The sequence below is a fragment of the Python bivittatus genome, unplaced genomic scaffold (assembly GCF_059951505.1).
Source record: "Python bivittatus isolate LINGU-HERP-01145 unplaced genomic scaffold, Pbiv_v1 ctg000060_np1212, whole genome shotgun sequence".
NCBI lineage: Eukaryota > Metazoa > Chordata > Lepidosauria > Squamata > Pythonidae > Python > Python bivittatus.
In genome coordinates this window covers 9,346,431-9,360,593 of record NW_028277044.1, presented here as the reverse complement: position 1 = coordinate 9,360,593, position 14,163 = coordinate 9,346,431, and the positions used below count along the sequence as shown (strand labels likewise).

Below are 14,163 nucleotides of genomic sequence, written 5' to 3'. Positions count from 1 at the left end.
ATGATGGGAGCTATAATACGACATCTGAAAGGACTGCAAGTTATTGAGCAAAGAGCAAGAAAATTTAGCTCTTGGTCTTAAAAATCCTTACCTTTACTAACCGCAACTATCTGTAAAACTAAAGAAATCTGTATCTAAAGCATCAGTAATATAGTATAGCATTGCTGTTTCTCCCATTCACAGATCCCCCAAAACACTTTTATGTAGATGTACTTTATGTTCTACTATTTGTACTGGTATGATAGCATGACATAACTTAGCAGCATGGAACCACCAGGAACTGGGCAGAAACATGTTGCACAACTGGGGTAACTAGAATTGAATCCCAATCTAAGTATTGCCCTCTAAATACCAACATCTGCCAGAGATTTCTGTAGGGTATTACTCTGAAGGGATATCAAGAAGGCCTGAACATTTAGAGGTTCAACTGTCATAGATTCTGAGCTGGTTATAACACCCCAGTTGTTATTGCCTGTATTGCATTTTTTATTTAAATTAGCTATTGAGCAGTATTGTTTGTTTAGAAGCAGTCTCAAGTTGCAGAAATGGATAATAACCTTGATGGTTACCTTCATTAAGAGAATGGTGCCCTTAAGGAGGTAACAGCAGGTGTAGGTTCAGAGGTCCACAAACCAGGACACCCAAAGAACTATGGCAACTGCTGAAATATTTTAGTTTCTCTTTTTAATCTTCTCACAGAACAGGTGGATTATGGAGGAATAAAACTCCAGGCAGCCACACCATAAAGAAATTGCTAAAAGATATTTCGGCAAATCATAGCTGCTGCTGATTCCCACTTATTTCACAAGATGGGATTGGGGAAAAAGAAAGAGGAAAAGAAGGGACTGGAGAAAGAGGGAGAAAAAAAAATGTATCCCCCTATGCACCCCAGAAGCCCTCTCAGCCCTGAGAGTACCACTAGATCTAGGAAGCTTGCAACATTTGATTCTATTCCAATATATTTTTGTAATAAAGTCTGCCAGAATGAAAAACATATGTTGATATATGCACCTTGAAGAAATCAAAAAAGGAAATATGCTTCACAATTGGGCCATAGAGACTTTCATCATGCTTGAAAAAGAAGAAGTTTGTAAAGGCTGCATCAATGATTTCTGGGAACTTTCGGCTCATTTTCACAAGTTCAAGCCTCTCTTTTCGGCTGTCACGACCCCTCCAGATTGCTGTAGTGTTTTTCTCTTCCCATGGTGGCCCAGTATTTGCTTGAACAGACATCATGTCCAGGCTGACTCTTGGGGAAAAAAATGGGGAAAATGTTCATAAGAAAGAGAGATCTGTGCCTGCGTTTCAGGAAGGTCTTACACGCAGGAGGTAGACTTTCCCCATTAACAGTGTTGCTCCTTTACATCCTTTGATGCTTCTGACTAAAGGAGAACTGCCATGGATTGGGTTACACAACCCAATGGGAGACGTAATAGTATATTTAAATGCATAAAATAAACTCTATAGATACAGATTTATTACAACAGAAGCCAATCATGCTCACCTATCCAAATACTAAAAAAAAACAAATACGTACTACATAATACACGTGCTTCTTTATTAATCTGTTAAAACAGTAACAAAACAATACCCTTTTTAGGGTATAACCTAAATGATAGGTTAGATATTGAAATGTATTGAAGTTAACATTTTTGGAGCCTAGAGGCCATAAATTACTTGGTTGCCTGCATCCATTATTCAGTGAAAAGCTAACATTCAGTTATAGGTTAGCGAAAATAAAGTTACAATTTTTTCCCTTCCAAAGTCATGCCCCTCCCCCAATCTATCTACAGACCCTCAGGGGGTCTGTCGACTCCAGGCTAAGAACTTCTGTTTTAAAATCTAACCCAGGCTGTCCAACATTTGGTAAAAGGAAGGTAAAAGAGTTTCCAGATGGAGGATCCTAGAGGCATCCGTAAAATTATGGAGCAATCTCACTTTTTCCACCTTACAGAAGAAATAGGGAAAAACTTGGGAGGGTTATAAGTAATACAGTGCAGAAGAATTCTCTTGAATTATTTTTTCTACAAACTCTCATTCAGTTTGATGACTTCTGCCTTCATTTTTTTTAAGGGTAATTTTTTTTTTTAAATGAAATTGCCATGAACAGTGTTTAGCATTCTTGCACTTATATCCTCCCACTGGGCTTCCTCCAGATTGGGAAGGGTGGGCAGTCAGGGAGGCTTCAGCATAATGGAAAAATAAGTAACAGAAAACAACACCTACAACAGCACCTCTACCAATTCCAAGTATAAAAAGTAAGTTAGAAAAACTGAGGTCTCTTTCACAGTGGAAGAGAGCTGTGGAGAAACCACAAGGCAGATTATAGAAGAGTGCCAAGATTTCTGAATTAAAACAATCGTTTCAAGTCTGAAATGGGTTGTTCCAACCACTCTAGAAGGCTTTGGGGTTCTTTCAAATTCAAAATACTTTGCACACCCCTAGTGGATTGCACAGCATTAGTTATATGTGGAAATTGTTGTCCTGATGCTGCTTCCCTGAAGGAGGTAGAGTGTTTGCTTCACAACAAACACAAACAAAACTTCCCCCTACACCTTGTCTGCAAATACCTGGGAAGAGAAGACAGCATTGAACTGGGCATGTGATGAAAGGCCTGTGGTGAAACTGGGACCCTTTCACTGGTGCCTCTATCACTGACCACTGCAGAGAAAAGTATCTCTTACACAACCCTTTCATTTGCTTTACCTTTACCTTTGCTAAAACAAAGACCCTACCTTGCTTCAGGGATGAGAGTATCTTGTGTTTAGGCTGCCTAGGCCACGGTCCATAAGAGCAACAATCAGAAACCTGCTTTGAAAGTGTGTAACATTTTTAATGACTTCCTATAAACTTTAGAGAAATTCTTACCGCCCCATTGTTTCTAACACAGAATCTGTCAGGTCGTAAGTCGGCATTACAATATCTTTTGAATCGTTGGATCCACACCAGGAGAATATGGGATGGACATCCTGGGAAGACTTCCTCTTTTCCAATGGCCAATCTCCCAAATTCACAAAAAACTCTACATCTGGCATTTTCACCTAAGACACAATAAAACAAGGCATTTACAATATGCAATTGTACATATCCCCTTTTCACGATTCCAAAAGGGACAGCTGTTTTTTGTAAATATTTTTATTATTTACTTATTGCTTGCTTGTTCAGTTTCTCCCTATGGCAATCAAAAGACTCTTGGTGGGTTACAATCTCATTAAATAAGACTAACGTGACTTTTCCTTGATTTGTGAAGTGGATTCTGGCCACTGAATAACATTTTAGAGAGCATAACTGGAACGTTAATGGCAGATGCCTTTCACCTCCATTGGAACATTAATGGCAGATACCTTTCTTGCGGGAGATGATTAGTAAATATATATTATAATGGAGTTCCTGAGCCTTCACTGACCTTCTATAATTTTCTGGCATACATTTTTATTCATTTTCCAAAAACCACATTAAAATGTTCAATTTATACATCAGTAATTGGTATATATGCTGGATATATACACCGGCGGTGCTGCGCAGGGGGCAAATACCGGTGCTGGTCGAACTCCGAACGCAGCCGGCATGAGCGGCGAGGAAGATCTACGGAGGAGGAAAAGCCCGGATGACCCCCTAGCGACCCCTGCTGGTCACATAACGTAATTAATTGTAGAATTGTAATTGTTGATATGTACTTTGTGAGCCGCCCAGAGTTCCCCATTGGGGGGAGATGGGCGGACAATAAATAAATCGAATGTATAAATAAATAAATAAATAAATAAATAACACTTAGAATAGCGGAGTCCTTGGTGCTCTCTGAGCTTGGTTGTTTGCTTGTAAATATTTCATTACCCAACTAGGTAACATCATCTGTGCAAGTAAGCGTGGAGTTCAGAGAGCACCAAGGACTCCATGTTCAACTCTGAGTTACATATGTTCTCTTGTATTGGTATGCTTAGAATAACACTACAGTGTAGGCCAGTATTATTATCCTCAACTTTATAGCTGAAAGGAAATGGTGATTTTCTTAAATCAATGCATTTGCCAAGTCTGTATTCCTAAACTGTTTTTTTTTTTTTTTTTTGTAAAGACTGATAAATGTAGAAAAAATACAAAATATTAAGGCATTATTTACTATCTCCTTAACAAATAAGAAAATACTTAATTCAAAGCCGAACTTCTTATGAGTACAATGCCATCTACTGGTCTATAGTTCTAATATGTATTATATTTTTTCAGCAACTATACATCCACATTTCAAAGGTTTTTAAATAGGTTTCCTGAAGTCAGGTGGAATGCTTCACTTCAAATTTGTGAAGTCCTTCAAAGTGGCCTACAGTTCAAAGAGGGGTCCTCAGAAGCTTATCGGGAATTCCTCAATTACCAGATTAATCATGGCTGATTTGTTCCTCAAAAACTGGTAGCTTGGCCTCTGCTGCTAGTCTGTCACCTGCAAATATTCACAGTGGTATCTTGAGTTTCTACAGTCTTGTATCATACTTTCAAAGCCACGGTAAAATCCAAAACTCTTGGTTGCAGCCCACATGAACTGGGTATACACCCTAGCATAACCCAGAATATATAGAGATTTTGCAGCAAGAAGTAATAAGTTTGGGCTGCTCTCATAAGATAGAAAATATGAAAATCAGTGATCTAACACGACAGCCAACATTTACTTACAGCAGAGATGGGTGATCTGTTTGTGAAGTAAAAGAGAAGTATAGAATTTTTTGGTCCTTTTTTCATCTTTTAGGGTTTAGAGTTGCTTTAAAAAATAAAAGAGGTGCATTAAGCCTATCATTGGTTTAATAGTAATTTACAGCTGTTAGATGATAGCTAAAATTTCAAATATGTGATGAGGAAAACTCATGTGGACTACCTCTAAGATATGGGCCATAGAATAAAACTGATTTTTCCCCTGAAGGAACAGCTAAATAGACAATTCATTTGAGTTTTACGAATGTCAAGAGATTCAATCACAGAAATCCAATCTGTTACAATCTCTCTGTATGTTGTGGGTGTAGAAGGAGGTCTGATCCAGATTGGAACCAGTGCACCAGGAATGGACAAGGGAGAGGTTGACTGGTTTAGGACCTTAACCCCAAAGGGTTATTCAACCTCTGTGAAAAAAACTCAGCCATGTATTCTAATCCATGTCTAAGTGTTATGAAGAAGGGCAAATATTCATTTATGGAAGGGATTTGGGGAAAAGAAGAATGTACTTATTCTATCATTCAATCCTAGTCCAGTTTAAATTCACTACAGGACTTTTGTAGCAGACAAAAAAAAGGGGGGGGGGAGGAGTTAATTTCAACCATTACTACTTTTTTAAATTTCAAGGAATTTACTTAGTAATTAAAATTATATCCCATCTTTTTATCAAGTTTAGCAGCCAGAGCTTCTATCCTGACCCAAGGATATCTTTTTAAAAATCCTGAGAGGTAGACTGGTAGAGAGATAGCAACCCCAAAGTTAACTAATGAGCTTTGTGGTTGAGTGAGATTTGAACCCGGGTGTCTTTGATGGCAGTCTGACAACTATAAAAACTACCAGAACAGCTCTAGTTGACCTGAGAGGACTTCCAAATGGAAGTTCAATTTTGAGATCACTGCAGGGATTGGCATTGTGCAAAGTTCCAAAAATTCCCACTTCTTTCTAGAAGACAGAGGAAAGCTTTCAAAACACCAAAATAATACCAAGTTTCACTTCAATACGTGTCTACTGAAAGGGAATCAGTTCACCCCACCTCCAGCTCTTGTGTTCCCTGCATGCTGCCTTAATTCAATAAAGAAGCACAGAACCTATTGCCATATTGCCAACATTGGTAATTTGGATGGCAATGGATTTCTCATCATGGCAGGCCCATGAAGAGCTAGCAAAATTATTCCTCTGGTAAGAGGAGAAAGGATATCTTTTTCAGAACTGATGTGAGGGGTGGGCCAAGAATGACAGAGCAGGAACTGATTGGCTGGTGGTTATTAAACCACAGATTTTCCACCATCTAAATATGTCAATTTTCATAGTGTCCAGCTGCTAGAATAAACCTGAAGATTATCAAAACATCTTCAGGGAACTTTAAAGTGGACTTGGAAGACTTGGGAAATAGAAAGGGTGATTTCAAATATATGAAGTATACGACAATTGAACTGATTGGAAATTCCATCATCCCTGCAGATGTAAGCCAGGAATAACCGTACCTCTGCATTTCCCATTTCTATGTGGGTAATAAAAATACTCTTTTCTTGACCTGGATGGGAGCCATGGCACTTTAGATGAGATTGAAGTACAACTCCCAGCAGTCAACATAGCCAAGAAGAAGGAATGTTGAGAGTTTTAATATAGTAACATCTGGAAGGCCATAGATTCCTCACCCTGCTATTACTCATGCTGTGGTGTCCTTTGGGGATTTTTATTTTACCTAAAAAGCATGAACAAGCTTAGCTTGGCTGAGCCATCTGGATTTTTGTTCATGAAATACTGAGGACACACCCTGCAGGCTTCTCTTATTTATACAGACTGGGCTAGATCATTTACACATGTGGGATTCAATATTCTGTGCGCAGCATGGGGATTTAGGACTACTACATTCTACTGATGCATTATCCAGTATGCTGAAAAAAGCATCTGAGTGGACAACACACCAGAACATCTATGTGTCTGACTAGAAAAATAAAGTCAGTAGCTTTTCCTTGCATGGAAATACCTCACAGTTAAATATGCAAAGCATTACAGCTTTCCCTTTCTATCCATTCATTTGGTTTCTTTTAAATTTCATTGTTTATATTTACCTTTACTGAACTCTGGATACTATGTTCATGGCAGAGGATATATCAAGTCAAATATAAACTGAAGTATACTAAAAATAAAATGATTTTGTAATTTATAACATAGTTAAAGCATATACTCACTTTTCTAGTCAAAGAAAGTAGAATAGCATCCATGAAAATTCTGAAGCCGACATGTTCACCATGAGTCTTTATATAAATCTAAAGTAATTCAAGAATCAGCGAATTAGGGTTTTCTTTTTTTCCCTTTTCCAAAGAAATAGGCAGCAATATTAGGCTCATTTCCATTCTCTTATACGAAAAAACAAAGAAATATGTTGACTTCACTTTCTGTAACTTCTAAGCAACTCATTATGACTATTACTGTATATCCTTACCAAAGTGGTACCTTTTACAGTAGGCATGGAGTATGGTTCTCTCCATCCCCTACACTAGCTGGGGGGAGGAAGGCTATCATGCTATTCCATATTCCATTAGATGAAATAATCTATTCCATTAGATGAAATTCACAAGAAACAACTTGAATTAAAAAAACAAAATTGTCCTTCACAACAATATTGTCAATATAAGCTATAAGAGGATCCGGTCATCAAGGAATGAAACTAGTCCAATTTCCCCTGAAGGTTTCAGTAACTTCTACTGTTCCTATTATAATAACTTTTACTTAGAAAGGTTCTTCAGTTCATGGCAAATATATGAGTTTTTCACGCATTCCATAATTGCTTGGTATTTATTGTCACAAGCTGTAGTGATGGCCACTATATCCAATGACTAAGTGTTGTAAAAATTGATGGTAGAGAGCACAGGAGTAACTATTTAACTACAAAACCTCTATGTACAGAGGTAATTAACTTTGCATCCTATTGCTTTGGACCAGCTGGAAGAGAAGGATCACTGCTAAAAACAGGAGCACCCAGACAGCATCCTGCTAACTTCTGATGCCATACCTGATGGAGGCAGGTACAGCATAGCTACCTGAGCCAGCAAAGCAGCCCTGCCTTAGAGGTTTCTGGGTTCTTATGCTCTCTTTGCTTTCAGATAAAACTTCAGTAGTTTTGCTACTAAAGCTAGAAGAGAAATGTTACCACTGAGATTTACTACTCTCTCTCTCTCTCTGTAGTCCTACTTTTTTCCATTGCCTACTTGGCTGCCAGGTACCTGTGTAAAGGTACCATCTGACATCTTCCAGCTTCCTTGAACCCAGAGAAACTACTCTCCGTCCTTCTCTGGGCTTATCTCCAGACATTTACTTGTAAGACAGCCATTATCATTTATGCTACCACAGCACAGGGTGTACCTTGTTGTCTTTTACGGTGTAATGGCACAAACTTTGCCTCTGCCCAAACCGTTGTGGAATTTCTTTGGCAATTTTATCTGGATCAATGGTGGGAAAATGCGCCAGATCTTTCTGAATCTGCAGAATAGCTTGAGGACAGTTCATCTTTTCCAGCCAAGCACTCCCATCTTCCTCAGGGCAGCCACAGTTTTCATGATAAACAGGTCCTGTACACAATACAGTTGCTTTAAAGTTATGTTATGCATTTTGTCTGGGCTAACTTCAGAATGATTCTCCTTTCTGAATGGATTTGGGACTTCTGTGATAAAGCAAAATAACTTTATATTATATTGTTGTTCAAGCAAAGGCACAAAATAACTTTATATTATATTGTTGTTCAAGCAAAGGCACAGATACAGTTTTCATTTAGCCTCCCCATCTGGGCTTAATCTAACTTTGTCTTAAGCACTGCCAATGTCTAAGTTGCAACATTTTCCCCTTGGCTGAAAAATTTCTAGATGAAATACATCAACAGCTATAAAGTAATATTCATCCAAATTAATTTCATTTTTAGACTTTTTGCCCTGAAATGAGACAAAAAGATAAACATCTACCTATTTATTTATAGAATTATTCTTCTTTCATTGCAAGCAGTGATCGTTAAACATCTTGCCAAGTGCCTTAAAATATAACCTGTTATAGCTCTTCAAATGTAAATGTAAAAAATATAAAGCTAGGAATTTGTCAACACTTCTGGAAGCTAGCCAATGATCTCAGACATTACTATAGCTTATATTGCCATTATTATTATTTTATTCACTTTATTTCAATTATTTGCCTAGATTTTTCATAAAGTACTGCAAAAAGTTCCAAACTCGTGGTCCACGAGGGCAGTGCAGGTGATCCTTGGAAGAGGCATTGAAAGAATAAGTGGCCAAAATTTCAGGAGATCACCAAATCTAACAAGATTTTGACATTCTTGCCCCAAGCTCATAACATTTCAGGTGGAAACTCTGAAATCTCTGAAATTTGGCTGTCTTGCAAGATTTTGGGCCATATTATTTTATTTCTAGATTGAAATACTTTGGGGGCAAGATGTCCACAACTGCCCCATTGCTGACCACTTGTGATAATAAAAAGAGGTCCTCCAACAGGAAGAGGTTGGAAACTATTGGTTTACTGTATTATTTAAGGAGGCAGAATTCTAATAGTCTGTTTGAGAATGTGTAAAAATCCTCTGGCTTAACTTTTAAGCAAATGGCAACAGTTCTCAGCACTATTCAAGAGAGCAGATGACAATGTTTAGAACATTGTGCTTCTAAACTTTGATGGCACAGATACCAGCACAGTTCCCCCCCAGATTTAAGATCAGTGCCACCCTCCTGGATTCTATTCAAGGCTTCTGAGCAGCTTGGAAAAATAAAATGGTTAACTGTGGACTCACCTCTTATCTCTCATGAAAAGCTGCTCAGGCAATTTTATACTGTGTCTTTTTTTTCCTGGGCCTACAGAGTGCCTTCCCACCTCATTTCCCACAACCACATTCTTGGACTTCCCCTTCCCACCTTAAATCAAGGCACCATGACTTCTTGGCTTCTTCCCCCATCCACATTCTTCAAATGTGGTTGGAGGGGCTACTTTGCTCCTTCCCTTGACCAATCATTTTTTCCCCCTGCTGAAAAAGCACAGTGAGAAAATGAGGACAGGAATGGGAGGTTAGCTGAGAAAACAGCTTTCCTTTGCTTCCATTGGCCAGATGGTCTTTCCTTCCTCCCCTCTTCTCATTCACTAAAGACCATCCAATCAACCATGAGACACTCATCCAGTGGTGCAAAGATACAGCAGAGGGTGAGAAAGGCAAACCTGGTGGCTACGTGGAAGCGCTCTGAGAAAGTTCTAAATTTTTGTCACATTCCCTCATCAGCTCCTAAGTCAAAGGGGAAGCATTATTGCAATAATGGCATAGTATTCCCTTCCAGAATTCTGCTTTCTTTTGCTTATTCATAAAAATTAATACTCCTGCATTTTCAATACCTGTCAAGATGTAATCTAGATGTAATTTAGATTCATTCTTATCCTCCTTTGGGATACACATTGGTGGGGAAAGGGAAGATTAAAAGCATCTGGGATTTTCTCATTCTGATGAGATAAAAATATGATTCCAAACAAGTCAAACTGTCGCCAAATTGCAGGACATTTGTGTGTCCTTCACTGAAGGTTACATTTTTAAAAATAATTTGGTTTCAAGCTAGTATGATCCTTGACACTGTTTCTGTACCTTTTAAATTATATGGAGATTTGGCAACATATTTGTTTTTTGCCCAAACCTCAATCCTCAGGTTCTTGTAGCTTGCATACATTCTGTATCGCACGATGAAGGAACCATCTTTCCTGTCCAATATTTGCACTCCCACTCGTGTAAATTGCTCCTCAGGTGCCGTGATCTTCACCTGAAATGCTTTTTCTCCAGGGGAGGTGGTAAATCTATTCAAGAGATAAAAACAATTATTAAATCAAACTAGTTTTTTGCAGGTTACAATTCCACACATGGAAAGATTTAAGAATTCTTACCAAAAGAATGAGCCTGATACATCCTTTTCTATTCAGGCAACTTCCATGCTAGCTAGAAATGGTGGGAGTTGTAGTCTTAACCATCTAGAAGGTGCCAGGCTGGAGAAGGCTAATCTACCATATTAAAATGCATCATACTATCTATAAAACTATTTAGTGTTTTTTTTTTTTAACTTTCAAGGAACTCCCTTCCATATTAACTTTTTCTCAAGCTATTCCTGCATACCAAGACCACCTGAGTGTCACTGATATCCCATGTTAATGGAGACTACAGGCTCTCTGAAGCCAAACTATGTTCCACTTAAGTTGCACATTGCAAGAAAAGACTAGTAAATTAGCAATCTGACTTTCAGCTATCTTTCTTGCTGAACTTCCTGATAATCTTTTAAAATTTTTCTTAGACATTCCATTTCCCCAGAACCCAATTCAGGAAGTGATACCCTGGGGCTACATTTCTGACACAGAAAACAAGAGCCTTATATTGCAGAACGAGCAGAGAGACACCACTATTTCCCAAACACAGCAACTTCCAGATATGTGAATCTCAACTGCTAGAATTTTCAGAAATGGCCATTCTAAGTTCCAGGCAAGTCTAAGTTCTGAAATCCACACATCAGTAGGTGCCCAGGTGGAGAAACACAGATCTAAAGCCTCTATAAGGAGATTAAATCCATAGTCTAAAATTATTTTCCCTGCTGGATCCAGGCCTGAATAGTACAACTGAAAATAGATCAACATTGAATAGATTTGAGGATAACATAAGATGCCTTCCTTCATATATAAAATAGAATTTCATTTCATACTCATTGGCCTAGTGAATAATGTCACTATGACACAAAACGTTACACATAAATCCAAATAGCTATTTAAGTTACGTGTGGAACAGGATCCCTAATGATTGGGTGCAACCGCATGGTTTCATGCTAGACTTCATGAATTTGCCTGGTTTAATGGGTTGAACATTTTGTTGTTTCAAGGGAAAACCCAGAATCCTGTCTATCTTGATATCCCAAAAGCTGCCAGTTGTTTCCAAGCACTTCTACTGAGAAACACGCGGACTTTGAAACCTAATGGATGCCTACCACCATCATGATCATGTGTAGGCCTTTTCTTTCATCAACTTGTCTAATCCTCCTTTAAAGCCCCAGTGCCACTCACAACTTCAGGAAGCCTATTTCAGAAGTTGCACCTCCTTTTAAAGATCGGGGAGAATGTAGAAGAGTTCCATCATGAACTATGGTGCTAAACTGCATTATTTCTGCCATGCAGTTATTGTTCTCTACCCTCAAAAATGTTTCTCACCCATAATTTTATACAAAAATTCTCTTTCTGTATCTGTTAAAAAAGCACCAGTATTCAAGCCACATATAAAGTTGGGATGCTCTGGAAACACAGCAGATTGTATAAGATTATATACCCATCATTTACAACTTTTAAATGATAAAGACAACAATGTTTCAATCAGTTAAGCAGCTAAGGGTTACTTAAATTGTCTGTGCTTAGGACTGAGACCAGAAAGGATAAGAATTGCAAATATTTTCTCAAAGTTTTTGGGATGCTGAAGGCATCCAGACATTTAACATAGATCTGTGAAGCTGCAAAGCTACCAAATAAAGAAAACACAACAAATGAGATTCTGTAGTTTTAATGGAAGCGTGCATGCACACACACGTATATGCAAAATTATGCAGTCTGATGAAGATATAGCAATTCACTTATGGAACTGGGCTTCCATGCAGGGATATATGCTAAAGAGAAAATTATAGCCATTCAGTTAAGGGATTATATATTTAAAGTATTTGCATTATTGATCCTTTTAGCTCACTACTTTGCAAGCTTATTGCAAGTGCAATAAAGGAAAAGCAACTTACTATTGATTCCATGATTTCCACATCCTAAATTAGGACACATATCAGGACCATCTCATTCCTTGCATTTTAGGTATTATATGAGTTTAGGTAAGTATATGAGCACAGAAGCTGGAGTGAAGTAAACAGATATACAATTGTTAAGCTACCAAAAAAAAAAAAAAAACCTATCACTGCGTCACTTGCAGGTCCATATGGAATTATACAAGCCATGAATTGTTTTACAGACTCTTTCCCATATCTCCCCATGATTTAAAAAGCTGTTATCTAGAGAAGCAGCTGTGCTTACCTCTTCCCTTCAGTGTCCACAGCCTGGATATAAAAATACCGAGCAGGAAGAACAACTTCTGCACTCAGTCCAGGTCCCCATAGTAAACTTCTTTCAGGACTTAGCTGGGTTCCATCAAGTGATTCACATACTAGAACAATTGTCCCCAGAGGCAAAAAGCAAGTCCACCAGATGCTAAACATTTACAGGATTTCCTTTAAAAAAGCAAATCAAACCAAATGCCAGGCAGAGGAGGGGGAGCCGAAAGTATTGCCCCGTTAGGGAAAATTGAGCAGACGTATGTACAGTGCGGTTCCTTCAAGCGCAGTCAAAGTATTTGGTCAGTCACACATCATTTCCTGATGCTTTCTTAAATGCACGCTCCAGTCATTCCAATCGTTCTTTAAAAAATTCCTATCCAATCATTCCAACCTCTTTAAAAATCTAGAAGTGAATGTCTGGTTTTGCTCCGGATAATTTGTGAGAAAGGAAAGTGGGGAAAATGAACAAAAACAGTATCCTAGTTCCTTTGTCTTGCCTGTGCAGGTTTTACCCTTTCTTCTCCAGTAACATCTTACAATTGCTGCCAAGCCCAAAGGGGTGGAGAAGGGAAAGGAATGGGATCATTGGTCCAATAAAACTTCTTCCGAATGAAAAATCACATGGGAGCTACGTCCCAGGTTCACCGGTAATGCTGGGAAATGTAGTCCAATAGTGTCAGGAAATCTGGAACAGTTTATAGGCGGAAAACCTAGCTAAATTGATGGAATGTCGGAAAATCAGCATTTTTAAAATAAACACTTTCAAGATGCCAAAAAGCATCTTTTTGGTTAAAAGCCCCCGATTGTCAGCACTGTAAGAGATGTTGCAGCATTCAGTGTTGAATTAATTTAGTTTATCTAAAGGATTTAAAATCACAAGGACCAGAGACACCCCCCCCCCCGCCACACACACACACTTGCCTGATGTAATTCGTGTTTTAAATGAAAGCATATTTGCAAAAGCCTATAGAAAGAATGCTGTGTTTTGCATTGGTTGCAGGCTATGAAACATTCTATTAACCAGGTTGAAGAATATCTTTAAAAAGGAATATAAGGGGCTTAAACAAACATATTACAATCCGGATCCCTCCTCCGTCTCTTCAGCTTCTCGTGCTGCTCAGCTGCAATCCTATCCTGATCTGGGAGCACTGAATTAACTATTTTCCAAGCAGCCATAAACAAGATCGAGCTAAAAAAAACAGTGCACCTGAAGACCTCCAAACTGAATGAGAATTTTTCCTGGACAACTCTGCAGCATCGGGAAACTCAACTGATCCTACCGCCCTAGACTTCTATTCATATATTTATTAACCAAATATCTACAGCACCCCGGACAGACGACTCTTGCCCTCCAGCTTCCTGCAGGGACCGG

The 14,163-nt window shown here is 38.5% G+C and overlaps 1 protein-coding gene across 1 annotated transcript in view; it reads right to left on the bottom strand.

The window, feature by feature from the left end:
* The window catches only part of POGLUT2 (protein O-glucosyltransferase 2), a 20,841-nt gene extending 6,678 nt beyond the window's left edge, over nt 1–14,163 (bottom strand). The window contains exons 1-6 of the mRNA XM_025164002.2: nt 12,772–14,163; nt 10,322–10,527; nt 8,065–8,270; nt 6,891–6,968; nt 2,869–3,041; nt 1,012–1,249 (exon numbers count right to left, since the gene is read on the bottom strand). Coding sequence (XP_025019770.1) covers nt 1,012–1,249; nt 2,869–3,041; nt 6,891–6,968; nt 8,065–8,270; nt 10,322–10,527; nt 12,772–12,953 — 1,083 coding nt within the window. The 5' untranslated portion in view covers nt 12,954–14,163. The remainder of the gene's footprint in view (nt 1–1,011; nt 1,250–2,868; nt 3,042–6,890; nt 6,969–8,064; nt 8,271–10,321; nt 10,528–12,771) is intronic.